A 17,530-nucleotide genomic window follows, 5' to 3' on the forward strand; every position below is an offset into this window, starting at 1 on the left:
TTACGGGAGTAAGATGTTGGGAAACTAGTCGTGTATCAAACAAACTACATCAAGTATACAAAACGGCAGGAAGTTTCTTTTCAGCATGGGAGCGGAGTAGTGGGATCATCGTCTAGAAGTAGATCTACCGAAGCCAGAGGCTCTTCTTTATAGTCTAGGGAGCTGAAAGGAACCCGTGGGGAAAGAGAGACGCTTAAAATGTTTACGGGGTTTATAGTAAGGCCTAATCCCATCAAAGCGAATAGCGCTTCCCTCTTCAATTCCGCGCGAGTCTTTCGAAAATCTTCCTTCGCGTAAAACTTACTTCAGCCAAGCTCCGAAGTACTTACGTGCACGGGTTCATTAAATTTAGCCGGCTCTTGACTCCGCGCTTCTAATTACGAGGAGATTTTCCTGCGTTCGGTTAAATATTCGCCACCGGCGACCGCTGCAACTGCCTTTCGTCCCACATGCTCCGTGGTCAGAATGCCCCAGCGATAGCCCTGTTAATGGAAACACTTTTGCAGATTAATTCTCTACTCTGGAACCGCGAGAACTCTTAGAACCTTGTAAATGATCACTGGCAAGAATTCTCATTTTTTTATTAAATCTCACTTTCCCAACAACAGAGGTGCCACCGTTCCGTTGCTCATTTCGAGAAATTCTTCTCCAGATTCGCGAAATTAATTAAGTATAAAACAGGCCCCATCGCATCCTCGCGGGACTACGCAATAGTTTGTAGGCGAACAGAGGACAAGACGAAGCATACTGGATAGTATAAAAAATAACGCGAACGAAATTCAATTTCCGCGAATGTTAAGGGTTGTGCAAACCCCTTCCGGCCTGCCCTTGTCGTTATCCTCAAGATAATTGCATCCTCTTACTCGCGAGCGTGTACACAGTGGACGCTGTTCAAAAAGTCTGATCGATTCCAGGCATTAATTGAAAGCTCGCGGCTGGTCCGTCGCGGCCACTCCTTCGCCCAACTGAATTTCTGCCCCTACGAGGGCTCCTATTTTATTTCGCTGCGAGCTTTCATCAACGGAGAGCAACTCGATCCTCGAAGGATGTTTCGATATTAAAAAGGATTTGATGGCGCCGGAATCGCGATTGCGCAATACGAGTTTAATTTATTTTCAACATTGCTCGGAAGTAGACGAACAGTTTCGAAGTTATAAAACGAAGAGTCGTAAAAACGTTTCCTCGGAAAAGTCACACCAACTGCCTTCAGATGCGAGGTCTATCCCACACCTCCTCTGTGGTTCTAGGTAATCTAGATTCTAGGTTCTAGATTCTACTTCGTAAGTCCTCGCCATCTTTCTCACCTTCGCAGTGGACGTAACCCTTCGAGCACCTCTCCCGCTCGCCTCTTATCCAGATTTTCAGCGAATGTACCGACAACATGGAGCAGCGAAGTAATGGGCAAAGTTAATGGGATCTCGGGAGGATGAGGGCCGAGGTAGATCGAAATCTTTTCGCTGGGAACTATTGCTCGGGATGGACGATGCTCTCGGAGCCACCTTAGAGAGCGATCGAATTGGATCGGGGAAAATTGTCAAACCCCCTCGTCCCACTCAGTTTTTAGCTACTAACGATGAAAGAAAATCTTCGTTCCTCCGTTCTGACTAGTCTACGCCAGCTGATAAAATGAATATCGATGGTTCGGCTGGTGATCTTATCCGTAAAAACACAAAAGCAGTGGCGCACCCAGAGGGGAGGCAAGAGACTCTGGCACCCCCAAAGAAGGAGCTTTGTAAAAAGAAAAGAAAGCTGGATTTAATTTTTTAAATCAATTTTTCTAATCGCCTAACGAATTTGATTAAATTTGCGTTAAATGAAGTTGTATTAAATAAATTTTTCTCAAGAATATTGTTATCCGCTCTACTCAGCCCCAGCTGAGATTAAACCCTGAGTGCGCCGCTGCACAAAAGTCCTCCAGAGAGGCGAAGTTTTATTCTATACATCGTCGTCTTGAAAATAATTGCAGACTGGGCGGCACTAGTTTGGATCGATCGTAAAGCATGTAACAAGCTAACAAGTTTGGTTTACCGGAAGGTCTGCTTTCAATAGCTTTATTTTCCTTTTATCCCAGAATTCACAGCAAATACTTTACCCTCGCGGAAGCATCTTGCTCGAGCCCCTGTGTTTCCCCCGTTTTTCCTGCCCGCTGCGCGACTCCCTGCAGATTCACCTCAACGACGCTGCAACGTTGCGCTCACAAAGACCGCGGCAGAATTTGATTTTAAGTCGAGCCCGCTCCCGTTCATCTTTCAACTTCCTTTCGCGTATGCTTAACATTACAATGCTGCACGTCCCCTGGCGTTCCCCGACGAAACGCTACTTGTTAGGCTCTGCAGCGTGGAAGCTTCCTTGGATGAGAGAACCTCGGCAATCGAATCTCAGAGACAAGGCGACAGAAGTTGCCAATGTTACGTGATATTTTTTATCGAACCATCTGCATATAATAGTTGTTCATTGAGTAATTTCATCCCCATGAAAAAGAAGAAGAGGAGGCAGTAATAGAAAACCAGGAGAGTTCGAACTTCCCAATAGAAAATACAGAGAACTCTCGCCTATTCCAAAAGCAAAATACGAAGCTTTATGGTCTTAAACAAACTTAGCGATCCTAAACCTTGGCGCTTTTATGAGACGCTGTCTTATGCATAACAAGTGAAAAATAAAATATCTGGCAATTTATAAAATCAGTTTTATCACAATAGAAGTGGAAATCTCTTATTTCCTTTCAGTATGCTGCTCTGTTGAAACTTGAGAAATTACTAAAATACTGTAAAACAATTATTATTTCACTGCTTGTTTTTTCTGATGCCTAATTAGGGTATAAGCTTCGTGTTACGAAGAAGGTAGATAAATTCAATGGACCCTGTGTCTTCACCGGTGGGCTAAAATATTAAAGCTTAATTTCCTCGATAAAGCTGTTTTGCGACATTCCTTTTCCCCCCTTCAAACGTTCTTCCATCGAACGTAGAGAGGCTCGGGGGATAAACTCAGTCGAGGGCAGATAATTTTTCCGAAATTACGGTCACGGATTACCGAGAGGTTCCCAGGGGGGAGCAAGCTGTGGGATTTATTTTCCGAAACACTCGCCCCGCTTCCCCAGGCCGTGTCCTCTCGCCGGACGGTTCCGACGAGTTTCGGTTGGCCGAGAGGAACGAAAGATTCGCGGCGAAAGAACAACGTTCCCTTCCGAGGCCGCAATTAGTTGGGAGACTGCCGCCGTTTACTTGTATGCAAAAAATTCCACGGAGGCGTTATTAATTCGAAGCAGCCACGCGCGCCGCCGAGGGGTCCGCTGCTGAGGAATTTCATTAGATACAAAATTATGCGAGCGATGCCGAGGAAACGGTTACACGCGTCACCTGTCGATCCAAAGTATCGGGAAGAGCCAACGGGGAGAAGAAAGCTGGGCGGGCGTGCAGTCGCGACTCTCTAATTGTCCCGGATTCTGGCCGAGAGCCGTTGTAATTGCGCGAGTCGCGCGGGACGAGTCTGGCTGGTCGTGGCTGCTTCCACTGAATCCGAGAAGCGACGGTGAAATTGCGCAACGATCCCGAGGCGACGCTCTTTCGAAAGTGCATCGGGCATAGTTTTTCCAAGTGCACGGCAAACTTCCGCGAGAGCCACAGAAACACTTGGCAGGCGGATCGAAAGAAAGCTTTTGTTTGCCGTCGATATCGAACCGGGAGCGAGCGAAGGCGGAATCGGAGCGTCGTCACGTTCCGCGAGCTCGCGCGCTGTCGCGTTGACAAATTTAAACCGCGATACCGTGCTTAGAAATACCCTGCTGTCGCGCGATATCGTATCATACAGTGTTTCTGGAGACTGGAGAGCATTTAAATTGAAAAACGTTCGATGGAATCTCGACGATTTCGGATGGCCAGTTGGTTACTCGACCCAGCGAAACAGTCGGGATTCAGAAGCACGCTGAATGCCGCTAATGTAAACGGACTATTGACGTTGACGTTCTTTGAAGTCGCCCGTTTCCGCGTGGCTGCCGCCGGTTAAAATCGGCAGACCCGCGCCGCGACTTTCAAGAGCCCTGCTCTGCCGCTCGAGTCTCGCGCGACGCGCCTTCCCATCCGCCGGTGACAGAACAAATTTAATTAAACACTCGGGAATCCGGGGCCAGACTAATCTCGGCCCTACGTCGCGTTCGTTTGCTCTCGCGTAACACCTAGAATTAACGAAACAGCACGAGTCTTCCGTTCGCCGCGGCGGCTCCCTTTCGCAAAGGATCCGCGATGCACCGCGCACGTGCGACGCGCGAGATCCAGCGCCGGTAGGTGGTCCCCGAGCTAGCTCGCTGTTGAAATCGCGCTTTCCAGCTTCCCTGCGAATCTGTAAACAGTTGCTCGCGCGCCGCTTTATCCGCGCGAATATAAAACAGTAAACCATTATCGCGCGGCTTCCCGCGAAGCCACAACGGGCGTTCAGCGTCGACTTCCGCGAGTTAGAATTCCTGCGGAGACGAGTCGAAACGGTCGACCGGGGCACGCGCACGCGTCAACGAATTCGGCGTTACCGGGACGGGGATAAGTGAAATGAAATTTCCAATTCAGTCGGCGGAGTTAAGAGATAATTATATCCAGATAGCGGAACAGTTATTCAAACTATCCGGCTAATAATGGATCCGCGCGAAAGTAGAGAGCCCGGGAATGAATGGGGCAGATAACTTGGCCCACATCCTAATCGATTATTGCGGGAAATCCGAGCGAAAAGTGGAGGGAACCTCGGTGCGCTTTAAGGGTGCCAGGCAGTCGTTTTCGTCGAAAATGAAGCGTTTCTTTTTCAGTCAAGCGTACCCTCCGGTCAAAACGCTTGAACAGTACGTGATTCTCAGGAATTAAAAAGAAAGAAACTGTACAGTAAAAAAGCTTCTTGTTTATAATTTTTAGCTCGAATAGTAACGATTGGATAAACAAGCTGCGAATAGAAAAAATATGTATCGTGGCGAGCTTCGCAACAATAAATTTTTTAAAACTCAGTTTAGCAACATTTAATTTTCCAATCTTAGCTTTTTGGACGATAATTTTTCCCATTTTGGAGCGCTAGTCCCCTTATTGCATCCGACCTTTAAATTACGAAGGAAGAAATAGAAGATGAGCCTTCTTCTATGACACAATGCACGTCGAAGAGAAGAGTGTCTTTCTCTGAGAATATCTTGAATAAAAATATGGAAGCAATGGCGAATACTATTCGCCCCCATTGTATAGGTATCAATATTTATTTTGCTGTCCTTTCCATTCACTCTTCCGTATAGATTCGAAAGAAATCTTCCCAGTAACTGAAACACTCCAACTTCTCCCTCTCCCCAGAAAGCTCTTCAGTTATAGTGCCCGTGCATCGATCTACTCGGAAATGTTCCACTCGGCTTTAGGGCGCGAGTCTACCGACCCGATGGCAAATAATTTTGCCGGGGCAGAGGTGGCATGGACCGATTTACGAGCGTTCTGTCTAACAATCGGCATGATCGATCGATCCCTCTCCCGTGACGTTTTCTGTTGCAGGATACTGGCCATTCGGCGTGCTCTGGTGCAACGTTTACGTGACGTGCGACGTGCTGGCGTGCTCGGCGAGCATAATGCACATGTGCTTCATCTCGCTGGGTCGTTATCTGGGCATCCGGAATCCGCTGAGGACGCGGCACACGTCCACCAAGCGGATGGTCGGTTTCAAGATCGCGGCCGTCTGGCTGCTCGCCATGTTGGTCTCTAGTTCCATTACTGTATTAGGTAAACTGGATCCCCGCTTCATCTAGCGTCTAGCAGATGACAGTGTCCCCTTCGAGTCCCGCTTCATTACCCATTGCATTACCATCGCCCACGCTCCGCAGCCTTAACTCGAATTTCGTGCAATTCTTCCTGCGGGCCTGACGCATCGAGGAGGAAAACTGTTGTAAACGTAACAGAGAAGATGAGTCGTTTCGAGCGGAGTAGTTGGAGTGGCGGAGGAGTTTCATTGAAAGTATCCGGGCTACAAATAGTAGTTTCGCAAACCCCTTCCTCCGGTGACAGGGTAAACGAAAAAGTTGCGCGTGCCCAGGCTTGATTTCTTGCATTTACGCGATCACGTTTTTCTGCAATTGTTTTCCGACTACAGTAAACCGAGGGGAAAAAGAGGCTTGCGTCTCATTGGCTCTGTGTCATCGTGAGTACTCCTCGCAGACAGTTCCGTTTCCTTCGGAGCTCGAGGCAAGCGAACGTTTCACGTTCTCGGGTATAACTATCCGGCCGAGTCGAATTCCACGATCGGAATGGTCCCCTGCTTCTCGAAATACTTTTGCGAATTCTCTCGCTCCCTGTCTGTCACGGCGGAGACCTACATCAAACTTTACAGTCGATTGTATAGGTGGCTTCTCAGGAATCGTTCTATACGCGCCCGTTTCCCTCGCAGGTATAATCAACCCCCTGAACATCATGCCACGGCCAGACACGTGCGTGATAAACAACAGGGCGTTCTTCGTGTTCGGCTCTCTGGTCGCCTTCTACGTTCCCATGATCGTCATGGTGGCCACGTACGTGCTGACGGTACAGCTGCTCAGGCAAAAGGCGCGTTTCGTCGCGGAACACCCTGAAGGGGATCGGCATCGCAGACCAGGCGGCAGATACTCGTCGACGAAGGCGTCTTCCACCACGTCGACCACGGCGACCACCGGCACCACCACCACTTCGTCCTTGTCCACGCGACATGGGTGGAGGATGTCCGGTGGCATTGGAAAACACAGGTAAAGTATCCTTCTGATTGTCGTAACGCGCACGTGGAAATCTTACCATCGATGGCAAACACTGCAGATTGGGGGCCTTGCAGCAGGAGGGGTGCAACTCCATTTTTGACAATTTTTTAGTTATGGCGTGTAATGTAATCAATTTAAAAATCTGAAAAAAATTCAGGACAATAGTAAGAATCATACGTACTTACAGTAAAAATATAATTATAGTGCCAAGCCTGCTTCGATACACAATCGGCATTTTTCAGCATTTTTTGGCGTTTTTTATTTTTCACAGCTTGGTTTTTCAATTTAAAAATCTGAAAAAAATTCAGGACAATAGTAAGAATCATACGTACTTACAGTAAAAATATAATTATAGTGCCAAGCCTGCTTCGATACACAATCGGCATTTTTCAGCATTTTTTGGCGTTTTTTATTTTTCACAGCTTGGTTTTTCAATTTAAAAATCTGAAAAAAATTCAGGACAATGGTAACAATCATACGTACTTACAGTAAAAATATAATTATAGTGCCAAGCCTGCTTCGATACACAATCGGCATTTTTCAGCATTTTTTGGCGTTTTTTATTTTTCACAACTTGGTTTTTTAATTTAAAAATCTGAAACAATTCTGTAATATGTGTCCCGATAACAGAAATGTCTCTGATTTTTTTCAAAATTTTTCATCCCCTAGTATAGGAGAAATTCGGCAAAAACCTGATTTCCTATTTTTGCCCTTTACTACCCTCCCCTTTAGTATACCTCTTTCCACTTCATGTTCTCCTGATATATTGGCCAAAATCTGGCGAAAATTTTCAGAATGCACAAAATTGGGCTATGTACTAGGAGAACATGATGTCGAAAGAGGTGGCACTAAGTAACGTCTTCGGAGAGAGGATCGAGGATGCCTTCGAAGCTGAAATTCAGAATACCTCTTTTCGCTTCATGTTCTCCTAATACCTGGGCCAAAATCTGGCAAAAATTTTCAGAATGCACAAAATTGGGCTTTGTAACAGGAGAACATGATGTCGAAAGAGGTGGCACTAAGTAACGTCTTCGGAGAGAGAATCGAGGATGCCTTCGAAGCTGAAATTCAGAATACCTCTTTTCGCTTCATGTTCTCCTAATACCTGGGCCAAAATCTGGCAAAAATTTTCAGAATGCACAAAATTGGGCTTTGTAACAGGAGAACATGATGTCGAAAGAGGTGGCACTAAGTAACATCTTCGGAGAGAGAATCGAGGATGCCTTCGAAGCTGAAATTCAGAATACCTCTTTTCGCTTCATGTTCTCCTAATACCTGGGCCAAAATCTGGCAAAAATTTTCAGAATGCACAAAATTGGGCTTTGTAACAGGAGAACATGATGTCGAAAGAGGTGGCACTAAGTAACATCTTCGGAGAGAGAATCGAGGATGCCTTCGAAGCTGAAATTCAGAATACCTCTTTTCGCTTCATGTTCTCCTGATACCTGGGCCACAATCTGGCAAAAATTTTCAGAATGCACAAAATTGGGCTATGTACTAGGAGAACATGATGTCGAAAGAGGTGGCACTAAGTAACATCTTCGGAGAGAGAATCGAGGATGCCTTCGAAGCTGAAATTCAGAATACCTCTTTTCGCTTCATGTTCTCCTGATACCTGGGCCAAAATCTGGCAAAAATTTTCAGAATGCACAAAATTGGGCTTCTAACAGGAGAACATGATGTCGAAAGAGGTGGCACTAAGTAAAGTCTTCGGAGAGAGAATCGAGGATGCCTTCGAAGCTGAAATTCAGAATACCTCTTTTCGCTTCATGTTCTCCTGATACCTGGGCCAAAATCTGGCAAAAATTTTCAGAATGCACAAAATTGGGCTTCTAACAGGAGAACATGATGTCGAAAGAGGTGGCACTAAGTAAAGTCTTCGGAGAGAGAATCGAGGATGCCTTCGAAGCTGAAATTCAGAATACCTCTTTTCGCTTCATGTTCTCCTGATACCTGGGCCAAAATCTGGCAAAAATTTTCAGAATGCACAAAATTGGGCTTCTAACAGGAGAACATGATGTCGAAAGAGGTGGCACTAAGTAAAGTCTTCGGAGAGAGAATCGAGGATGCCTTCGAAGCTGAAATTCAGAATACCTCTCTTCGCTTCATGTTCTCCTGATACCTGGGCCAAAATCTGGCAAAAATTTTCAGAATGCACAAAATTGGGCTTCTAACAGGAGAACATGATGTCGAAAGAGGTGGCACTAAGTAAAGTCTTCGGAGAGAGAATCGAGGATGCCTTCGAAGCTGAAATTCAGAATACCTCTCTTCGCTTCATGTTCTCCTGATACCTGGGCCAAAATCTGGCAAAAATTTTCAGAATGCACAAAATTGGGCTTTGTAACAGGAGAACATGATGTCGAAAGAGGTGGCACTAAGTAACGTCTTCGGAGAGACAATCGAGGATGCCTTCGAAGCTGAAATTCAGAATACCTCTTTTCGTTTCATGTTCTCCTGATACCTGGGCCAAAATCTGGCAAAAATTTTCAGAATGCACAAAATTGGGCTTTGTAACAGGAGAACATGATGTCGAAAGAGGTGGCACTAAGTAACGTCTTCGCAGAGACAATCGAGGATTCCTTCGAAGCTGAAATTCAGAATACCTCTTTTCGCTTCATGTTCTCCTGACACCTGGGCAAAAATCTGGCAAAAATTTTCAGAATGCACAAAATTGGGCTATGTACTAGGAGAACATGATGTCGAAAGAGGTGGCACTAAGTAACGTCTTCGGAGAGAGAATCGAGGATGCCTTCGAAGCTGAAATTCAGAATACCTCTTTTCGCTTCATGTTCTCCTGATACCTGGGCCAAAATCTGGCAAAGTTTTCAGAATGCACAAAATTGGGCTTTGTAACAGGAGAACATGATGTCGAAAGAGGTGGCACTAAGTAACGTCTTCGGAGAGAGAATCGAGGATGCCTTTGAAGCTGAAAAAGCCACTAAACATTTGTTGTCATATAACATATATTTAGGTTATATTTTCTGTCACTTCGAGCTCTGCTTTCTGCAGAGGACGTGTAATAAGTGTATTTCATGTTCTGTTTCGGTGCTTTGCTAGTAAAAAAATCTCTAACCTAACAAGTTTCATTTTCTGGGGACATTCCCTCATCTATTTTCCCTTTTCACTTACAATTCCTTACTGCTAACGTAGAATATTGTAGCATAAGCACATTTCAAGTAATTAAAATGTACAATGAATGTTCTACGTTTACAGTACCAGCCGACTTACCGTTTAAATTTTGATAAGTATAACGGAACAGCTGAGAATTTCTTTCCTTATTCAGAATAGAATACAGAAATAGCAAACAGCTCCCTCTCGCGTTCACCGGGTAATCGTCGATCTATCGGTATTACTATTTCTGTGCAGATAAAAATGCTGTAATACCGACCTGCCGAATCTGCCAGGTCACGTGACGTGTCTACCCCCTTAAGTCAAAGCTGGAAAATACTCTTATAAACAGTTGATTTCTAATTTACTTGAAGTTGGAAAAGATGGAGTTGCACCCCTCTTGCCGTAGAGTCCCCAATTGCTATTTCGGAAAGCCTCCGGTAACACTGTGCGCGGTGTTCTCTGAAATTGCTACGCGACACCGGCAATCGAATTAAAAACTGAACACGCAGAGAGAGGGAGAGAGAGAGAGAGAAAGAAGCAGGGAAAGAGGAGGGAAAAAGGACCCGCGACAATCGGCGAGCAGCAGCGCGACGCGAAAGGGAATAAAATTTGCAAAGCCCCATTTCCGTTTCGCTCGTACCTGCGTTATTGAACACGCATACAGCAGAGGCGAATCGCGCGCCTGGAATCAGCTGGAAAACTCCGTAAATATTGATTTCGACAGGAATTCGTTCAGGGAAATACAGCAAGGATCAGATTCGTCTCTAACACTCGAAAGTTAAGAGATGTTCGCGGCGAGTAGTATTAGATGGCGCTTAGGCAGACACAGCGTGGCTCGGTTTATTACTTTATTCTATCCTTACTGACTACGTACATCGAACCGATAACTTGTTTGCCCGGGACAACAGCTTTCAGTTTAACCGAGTTATAGCCTCCCCCTGCCTGTAAATATGTGTATATAACAGGTGCAAGGGAGCGAGGACGGACAAGACTGAACCGCAGTTGAATTTCGCTCTGAACGGGGCAGGCGGTCCGGCCGGAAGCACCGCCGCTGCGAAACTGACGTCGAAAGTGGATCAAGCCACTCAAACACCGGAGAACATTGCCCGTGAAACAAGAAACTTCACTCTGAGGGCTTTAAAGCTGCAATTGAACGTCACGCCGACCACCCTTAATCTCAGGTAAATGTATTACCAATACCCCCTCCGATCGTTCCGTGCGTCGTCTTTAAACGCCACGTACGAGCGGCCGGGTTAAATCGCGAGCTAAACCATCCCCTCGACGAGACAGCACGTCCCCTTCGCCGTGTCTAACGAACGAGCGACGCGCGGCGGCTCGCGGAAATTGCTCGTTCGCGAAAATCCCTGGGCTCGCCATTTCCCCGCGATGTCCGGTACGAGGTTGATCTTGCATTAACGCGAAACGAGTTACGGCGCGCTCGAGGTTCCGAGCGGATTAGCCCCGAAGCGTGAGTAGCTATTTGCATTTGCAAATAGCTCGTCGCTCGGCCACGAAATCGGACCGTGCCGAAATCCCGAAATCCCGCAATCCCGAAATCCCGCAATCCTGAAATACCACCGGGGCGGTGGTGGAAAATCGCTGATCGCCCGAAACGCGGTGCACGTTCTCAGGTTCCTAGCGGGGCGGACGAAAAGGAGATCGTTCGCGGCGAACGCGGTGGCGACGGAGCAGAAGGCCAGCAAGGTGTTGGGCCTGGTGTTCTTCACGTTCGTCCTATGCTGGGCGCCGTTCTTCCTCCTGAACATCTTCTTCGCCGCCTGCCCCGAGTGCCCGGTGCCGGGGCACGTGGTCGACACGTGCCTGTGGCTCGGATACGTGTCCTCCACCATCAACCCAGTTATTTATACCGTCTTCAACAAAACATTCAGGGCCGCGTTCATTCGGCTATTGAAATGCAAATGTTCCAGGTGAGCGATTCGAACGCCGCGTCGCGGGTAAGTGTACGTACAGTCGGAGCGGCGGATTGCTGCTGTGGCTCAACGGCGCCGGGAGCGTTCTTACGATTTAAGCGTTTCTCGATGCAACTCGCTGGAAAGACGGGGGATGGTGGTTGCAGGTCAGCGAGGCCGCCGCGGTATCGCTCGGTGACGGAAGGTGGCCGGAACGCGATGAGCCTCTGCACCCCAACGGCCCTTCCACTGGCCATTAGTCTTCAGGGTACGCCGCTGTTGACGCCGACGCCGAATCCGACGACGACGCCGGCGTCGGGGAGCTCCTACGTGACGGTGATGCATCGCACGCCCAGTTCCCTCTACCGTGATACCTTCCACCAGCATCAACACGATCAAAACTGTTGAGGAATCGGTGCAAAAGGTAAATCGACGCGCAAAGCCCATCCGACGGTCAATGGATCGTCGATTGCGAGGGGACATTAAACGTAGGACCTATTGTTTCAGATGCCCTCCACAATCACTCGTTCGCCAACAGCGCGCCGCAGTTCCTCGATGGAAAAGCGATCCGAGCACTCGCGCCAGCGGAATTTAACTTCGGCGACTCGACGGCAACTAGTGCTTTCCGCGTGGCAGTGCCGTTGGCGAAAGAACGTCCTCTGTCAGCCGTAAAATGTTAATAATTATCGCGAGTCTGATTTCCCCAATGCAAAGGAATAAACAAGGTATTTAAATATTTCGCCGTGAAATGGATATTATATAGTACTTGTCACTGAACTCTCTCTGTCTCTCTCTCTCTCTCTCTCTCTCTCTCTCTCTCTCTCTCTCTACCCCTTTCCCCCGTGTCTTAATGCTCAATTATGGTAGAAAGAACCGGCGAACACCTGTGTAATCCTGAAATATCAATATATCTGGATGTGAAAAGAATTCATATTAATTTCCTTGAATCGGTATGCCCGGAGAGAACGTTAGGGACACTGGTCGCAGCGTATCGTGAATGTGCTCTGTGTAAAAGAGGAAAAGCGCATCTCCAATTTACCTTCCTTTGTACTAACTTTTATTTGACAAATAAAAAGTATCCATTACAAATAATTGTAAACTGTATATCTTATATAGTACACACATCGTGATACGAGCGAGTTTATGGCTCTCTTTCTCTCTCTCACGCGCACACACACATATTCTCTTTCTCTCTCTCTCTCTCCCTCGTTCAACTTCTCTCGCAGTTTTAGAGTTACAAGATTTTTTCTTCTCCACGCACGCGCGCGCACACATAACGCACCTAATTCTCTTTCTTTCACGCATTTCGTGTGTGTGTGTGTGTGTGTGTGGTGTGTGTGTCTTTGTATGCCTGGTATTTTATTTCGCGTGTAATCCTAATTGCGCAAAATTGGTAGCGGAGCAATGGAACAGTATCTTCGCCCTGAGCACGTTAACAGCGTCTAGAATAGGGGGGTGAAACGTGAAAGAACAAAGTGTTACGAACGAAGGCTAGTGGTTGCGTGCCGACCGCACGTTTCTTTCTTCCCCCTAGCATCGGAGTTAACGACAGATCTCGTCGCGCCTTTGCAGGGGAGGTGCGAGAAATATCTTCCAATCGCTCCCGCCACGAGACGGTACGAATAGGTCGCGAGTCGGAACGGAAATGCATGCGCGTGTTCGCGACCGCGCGGACGTAATTCACTTTTGATTATCGCAGCCGTCGCTGCGACGGAGAAACGAAGATTGCGCGGGGACTGGATGGTTAAAGGGAGGAGACGGTGTCTTTATCGAACCGTGGAGAAGACCGGCCCTTCGCGATCACCGCCGGTCCCTTAGAGGTGCGTTAAAAGAATGCCCTTTTCGCGCAGCCCTCCCCGCGGAGAGCGCACCCTGGCTGCGATTTCCATAGTTCCCTCTGTCGCTTTTCTTTTATCACGGGAAGAAGCTGTGCCGTCGCAGAATGCAGGGGAGAGAGGCAAGGGTGCTGGGGGGAGTTTCTCTTGGGGCACGGAGTTGGTATTTACGGAAGGGAGACAGAACGATCTCGTTCGAACTTTAGGTCGGCTTTTCGACTTCTGCGGCTTATCTGTTCGGTAAATCCGTGCTCTTCTCTGGGATGCGACTCGCAAAAAGGAACACCCGAATTACCAGAGATTTTCTGGGACGTAGAAAACAGGGGTAAGCCGGAGGGACATTTTTAAACAACTCTCCTTCTCCTCTGGGTCTTTGTTAAAATGTAAAGAGACGAATGCTTTTTATTAGTTTCTTAAGACAATAAGAAGCAGAAAGATCGATGTTCAATTAAGAGGCGAGCCCAAAGCGAAAGGATCGTTGTCACCCCTCTGCGCCAAATGTGACTCGAGCGCAGCACGGACATTAAAGCGTTCCCTTTCAGGTGTCTCAACCCAGGTGTTCGATGTTCAATCCATTAAACATTAATAGCACTGAACGCACGCGTCTGCTTAACTGTGAAAACCAACGGTATTGGTCGGATTTTTGGTTGCTGTTTCTGCATCGACGGTCGCCTATAAAAAATACAAAGACACTTTGTACGTAGCGGGGCGCAGGCACGCACGCGCGTGCGTTCAGTATGCAGTTGTTAACTCGGCGGGAGGCGCTTCTGGGTAAAATTTACCACAGAGGGGCTAGTCGCGCAAATATGAAGACTGAGTTTCTGTTACAATTTTTTAAAGAACTTTAATAAACATTTTAAGATATTTCATCAATTCTGTTTGATTCTTAAAACACTGTACTTTGACATAAAAATTACAAAGTTAAAAAAAATATATATATATATATTCTGAAACCGTGGTTTTATACGTTTCAATTTCGGGTATTTTTGACCCGGTAGCGAGAACCTGTGTTACAATATATAATATATGCGCCTCCCGCCGGGTTAATGTTTAAGGTTCCAGTGGTTTGTTAAACGGCGCGTATCTATACGTTCTAAATATCGGACTTCGTTGCAAGTTTTCCTTTCTGTTCCTTTTGATTGCGTCGTTTCGACCCTTGACACACACCGCGATTGGTGTCCCCGATAGTGCCCCTTTATTTCATTTACACTTTCTACGTAATTCTATACACTTAACAATTATACCGCGTAAAATTAAGAACGCCCGTTACGCGCTCGATCTACGAATGAGGGTATCGTTAGTACAAGACTTGGGGGGAGGAAGGTGGAATATAATTAATGCAAAATTATTCTTATTAATAATCGTACAGTAATGATAATAATAATAATAATAATAATCATAATCATGATGCAACAGCAGAAACGTGGTACGTGGCGATTAAGGAAAGGGAAAGGACATTGTTAGTAGTTTCTTTTTCCTCTTTTTCTTTCTTTTTTTTTTTTTGTTTTATATATGTATATACAAAACTCCATTCGCATACTACAATAACTGTATCGTATCGTTTCGTTTCTCGGTGTCTCTCCTCTCTCGGAGATCTCCCCCTTCCTTTCGACTTACCGTTACATTTTCCACTGATTCTCAATTCACCCGATCTACTTCAACCCTTCCGCTACGAGAGGCTATTAAACTTGAGAATTTCCGTAGCAATTACTTTTTTACCGAGAAGCGATTGTAGAAATTTTCAGCGAGGGCTTGGAGGAGGGTGATTCGTCGTCCGAAGTTACGTCGGAAGAGGGGAGAATCGGTTATTCTCGTTGGGGCCTTCGACGCCTTGTTCTTCGGCAAGGAATCGGTTTGATCGGCATGGGGATGTACCCGTAGCGAAAAGGCGAAGAGCGAAATTAGACAATGATGTGTGCGCTTTAAAAGTCCGGTAGCGGATGGAGAACCGGCCGTGATTGTCGGCGGCGGTCTCGAATCCCTTCGATTTCGATTACATTAAAAGAGAAAAAAACGAGGGGGAGGGCGGGACGTAAAAGGAAAAAAAATGATTATCAAAGCTCGTCTGAAGCCGTCGACAAAAATTATGCGATACAAAATGATTAAAAAAAAAAAGGGAAAAAAAGAAACGCATTCGCGAGAACGATTTTAGACGTACGAACAATACTTTTCTTTGGCCTTTCTTGGACGAGGAACGTTCATTCTCCGAGCAAAATCTCGAACACGCCGATTCGAAATGATTCTCGATTCCTCCAGTCGGAATAGTGTCGAATCGCAATCGACTGGCCGATTAAGGCCACTCGTCGCAGTATGCCAACTAGCGTTTGCGTTAAAGCGGAAAGATCGTTCTTGGCTTGATCGAAAATCGGGAAAAGGGCCTGAGAAGACCTTCGGAGGGCTTAAAAGGCCAGTCGAGCTTGATTCGACTGGGAAAGAAGCGGGCGTGAAACAGTTTTGTTCGCTGATGAGACCATGGAATCGAATGGAAAAAATTGTGTCTCTCCTTGTCTAGTCTGGCCACCGTTGATCGAGTTTTCTTCCTGAGAGAGGCTTTGTTCGTCAGAGGCAACGCACAAGGAGAAACGTACACGTTTCCGCCTGTGGTTCCTTTAGGCGGTAGAAGTCCGTGTCGTTACGGTTACGGTTCCGGTTTCCACATTTCGCGCACATATACTCGTGTGAAGTATTCCTAAAAAAATTACAAACGCATCTTTGGCTCCCCCGAATGCTTCCTTTACCACCGTCCTAATAATGGTCCGCATTCTCGTGCACGCTGCAACAGAAGAAACCACGCAGACATTTCGTTAGATCCCGTTAGATCTCGGTAGCCCCGTTTTGCTGTTATCGTTCTTGTCGTTAACGTTCCATGCATTCTTCACCGTGGAATATCTTGCCCCTAACAGCTAAGCACTCCGTTATCTTGTCTCGCCTTCTTCCAAGCACGCCTACTGTTCTCGCGAAGCACGTCACCGATGCGCGTACACGCAAACTACGCGCACGCCGAAGTCGTAGTCGCCGGCTAATTCGCCTAAACCGCCTAATCTACCTAATTTGCGTCACACTCTCTCCCGCGCGCGCGCGATACGCGTGAGAGACTGCCAAGCGAGAAGAGACGAGTTACTGCGCTCCGTTGCAACGGAAAGATCGTGTTGTGCCGCGCGTGTTCGACGAGCAAATGGATCCGCAGCAAGGTTGATGTTAGTTCCAAAAGCAGGTCTCGGAAGCCGACGATCGCGAATGCCTTCGTAGGATGATTAGTGATTCCTTGTTACATCGAAAGTAGAACAACAAAATCACTAGTCTTCCATACAACGGCACTCGATTAGTCCCCCTTTGCAATGTTGATATCTAGCGGACGTTTGCTTCTCTAGACCGTGTCCTCTGTTCTCACGGTGCACCTTCGATCTCGCTCCTCCACCATCGCGAAGCTTACAGATTCACGCATTCCCCTCCTTCGGTTGGTTAGTCGGATTTTTGTTAGTTCCTCGTGCAGGGTCGCAGGTGTCGAGGGGTTGATGATTCGATGCGATGCGATGCGAGATGAGGCGATGCGCGGCCAAAAGCCATGAGATGGAATTAGTTGGTTGGCTAGCGCCGGCTTGAGAGCATGGGAGCTTGTTACGTACATATTATCGATCGTGATGATAAGCGGAGGATGTTAATGCGACAATGCGGCCACGATCGCCCGCAACAACTGGCAACGTTATTAAAAGCTACACTGTGCGTACATTCCGTTGCAGCCGTTTTCTATCGTTTCTCTGATCCTGACCTACGCATTACTACGGACAATAGTGCTGCACTGCCATCGATACGTTCAGGTTTCTTTTACCGACGTCGATCTCGGATAAACGAAGTTGCTGCTTCTGCGACGAACGTATTACGGAACGCATGCTGGTACAACAGCTCCTACTTATATCGTTTCTAAGGCACTCGCGACACACCAG

The 17,530-nt window shown here is 47.0% G+C and overlaps 2 protein-coding genes across 7 annotated transcripts in view; one reads left to right on the forward strand and one right to left on the reverse strand.

Annotated features, from left to right (window-relative positions):
- 5-ht2a (5-hydroxytryptamine receptor 2A) overlaps positions 1-13,384 on the forward strand; it is a 30,638-nt gene extending 17,254 nt beyond the window's left edge. For 2 of the 4 annotated variants that reach the window (XM_076826416.1, XM_076826417.1), the window contains exons 4-9: positions 5,505-5,729; positions 6,391-6,721; positions 10,807-11,022; positions 11,473-11,769; positions 11,919-12,175; positions 12,259-13,384. In XM_076826416.1, coding sequence (XP_076682531.1) covers positions 5,505-5,729; positions 6,391-6,721; positions 10,807-11,022; positions 11,473-11,769; positions 11,919-12,159 — 1,310 coding nt within the window. In that variant the 3' untranslated portion in view covers positions 12,160-12,175; positions 12,259-13,384. Of the gene's footprint in view, positions 1-5,504; positions 5,730-6,390; positions 6,722-10,806; positions 11,023-11,472; positions 11,797-11,918; positions 12,176-12,243 lie in introns of those variants that run through there. The other 2 variants (XM_076826418.1, XM_076826419.1) reach the window with 2 other exon arrangements.
- The window catches only part of Hnrnp-k (Heterogeneous nuclear ribonucleoprotein K), a 41,860-nt gene continuing 37,115 nt past the window's right edge, over positions 12,786-17,530 (reverse strand). For all 3 annotated transcript variants that reach the window (XM_076826422.1, XM_076826420.1, XM_076826421.1), the window contains one exon: positions 12,786-16,359. In XM_076826422.1, coding sequence (XP_076682537.1) covers positions 16,321-16,359 — 39 coding nt within the window. In that variant the 3' untranslated portion in view covers positions 12,786-16,320. The remainder of the gene's footprint in view (positions 16,360-17,530) is intronic.

Source organism: Andrena cerasifolii, chromosome 14 (assembly GCF_050908995.1).
Source record: "Andrena cerasifolii isolate SP2316 chromosome 14, iyAndCera1_principal, whole genome shotgun sequence".
In the NCBI taxonomy this organism is placed as follows: Eukaryota; Metazoa; Arthropoda; class Insecta; order Hymenoptera; family Andrenidae; genus Andrena; species Andrena cerasifolii.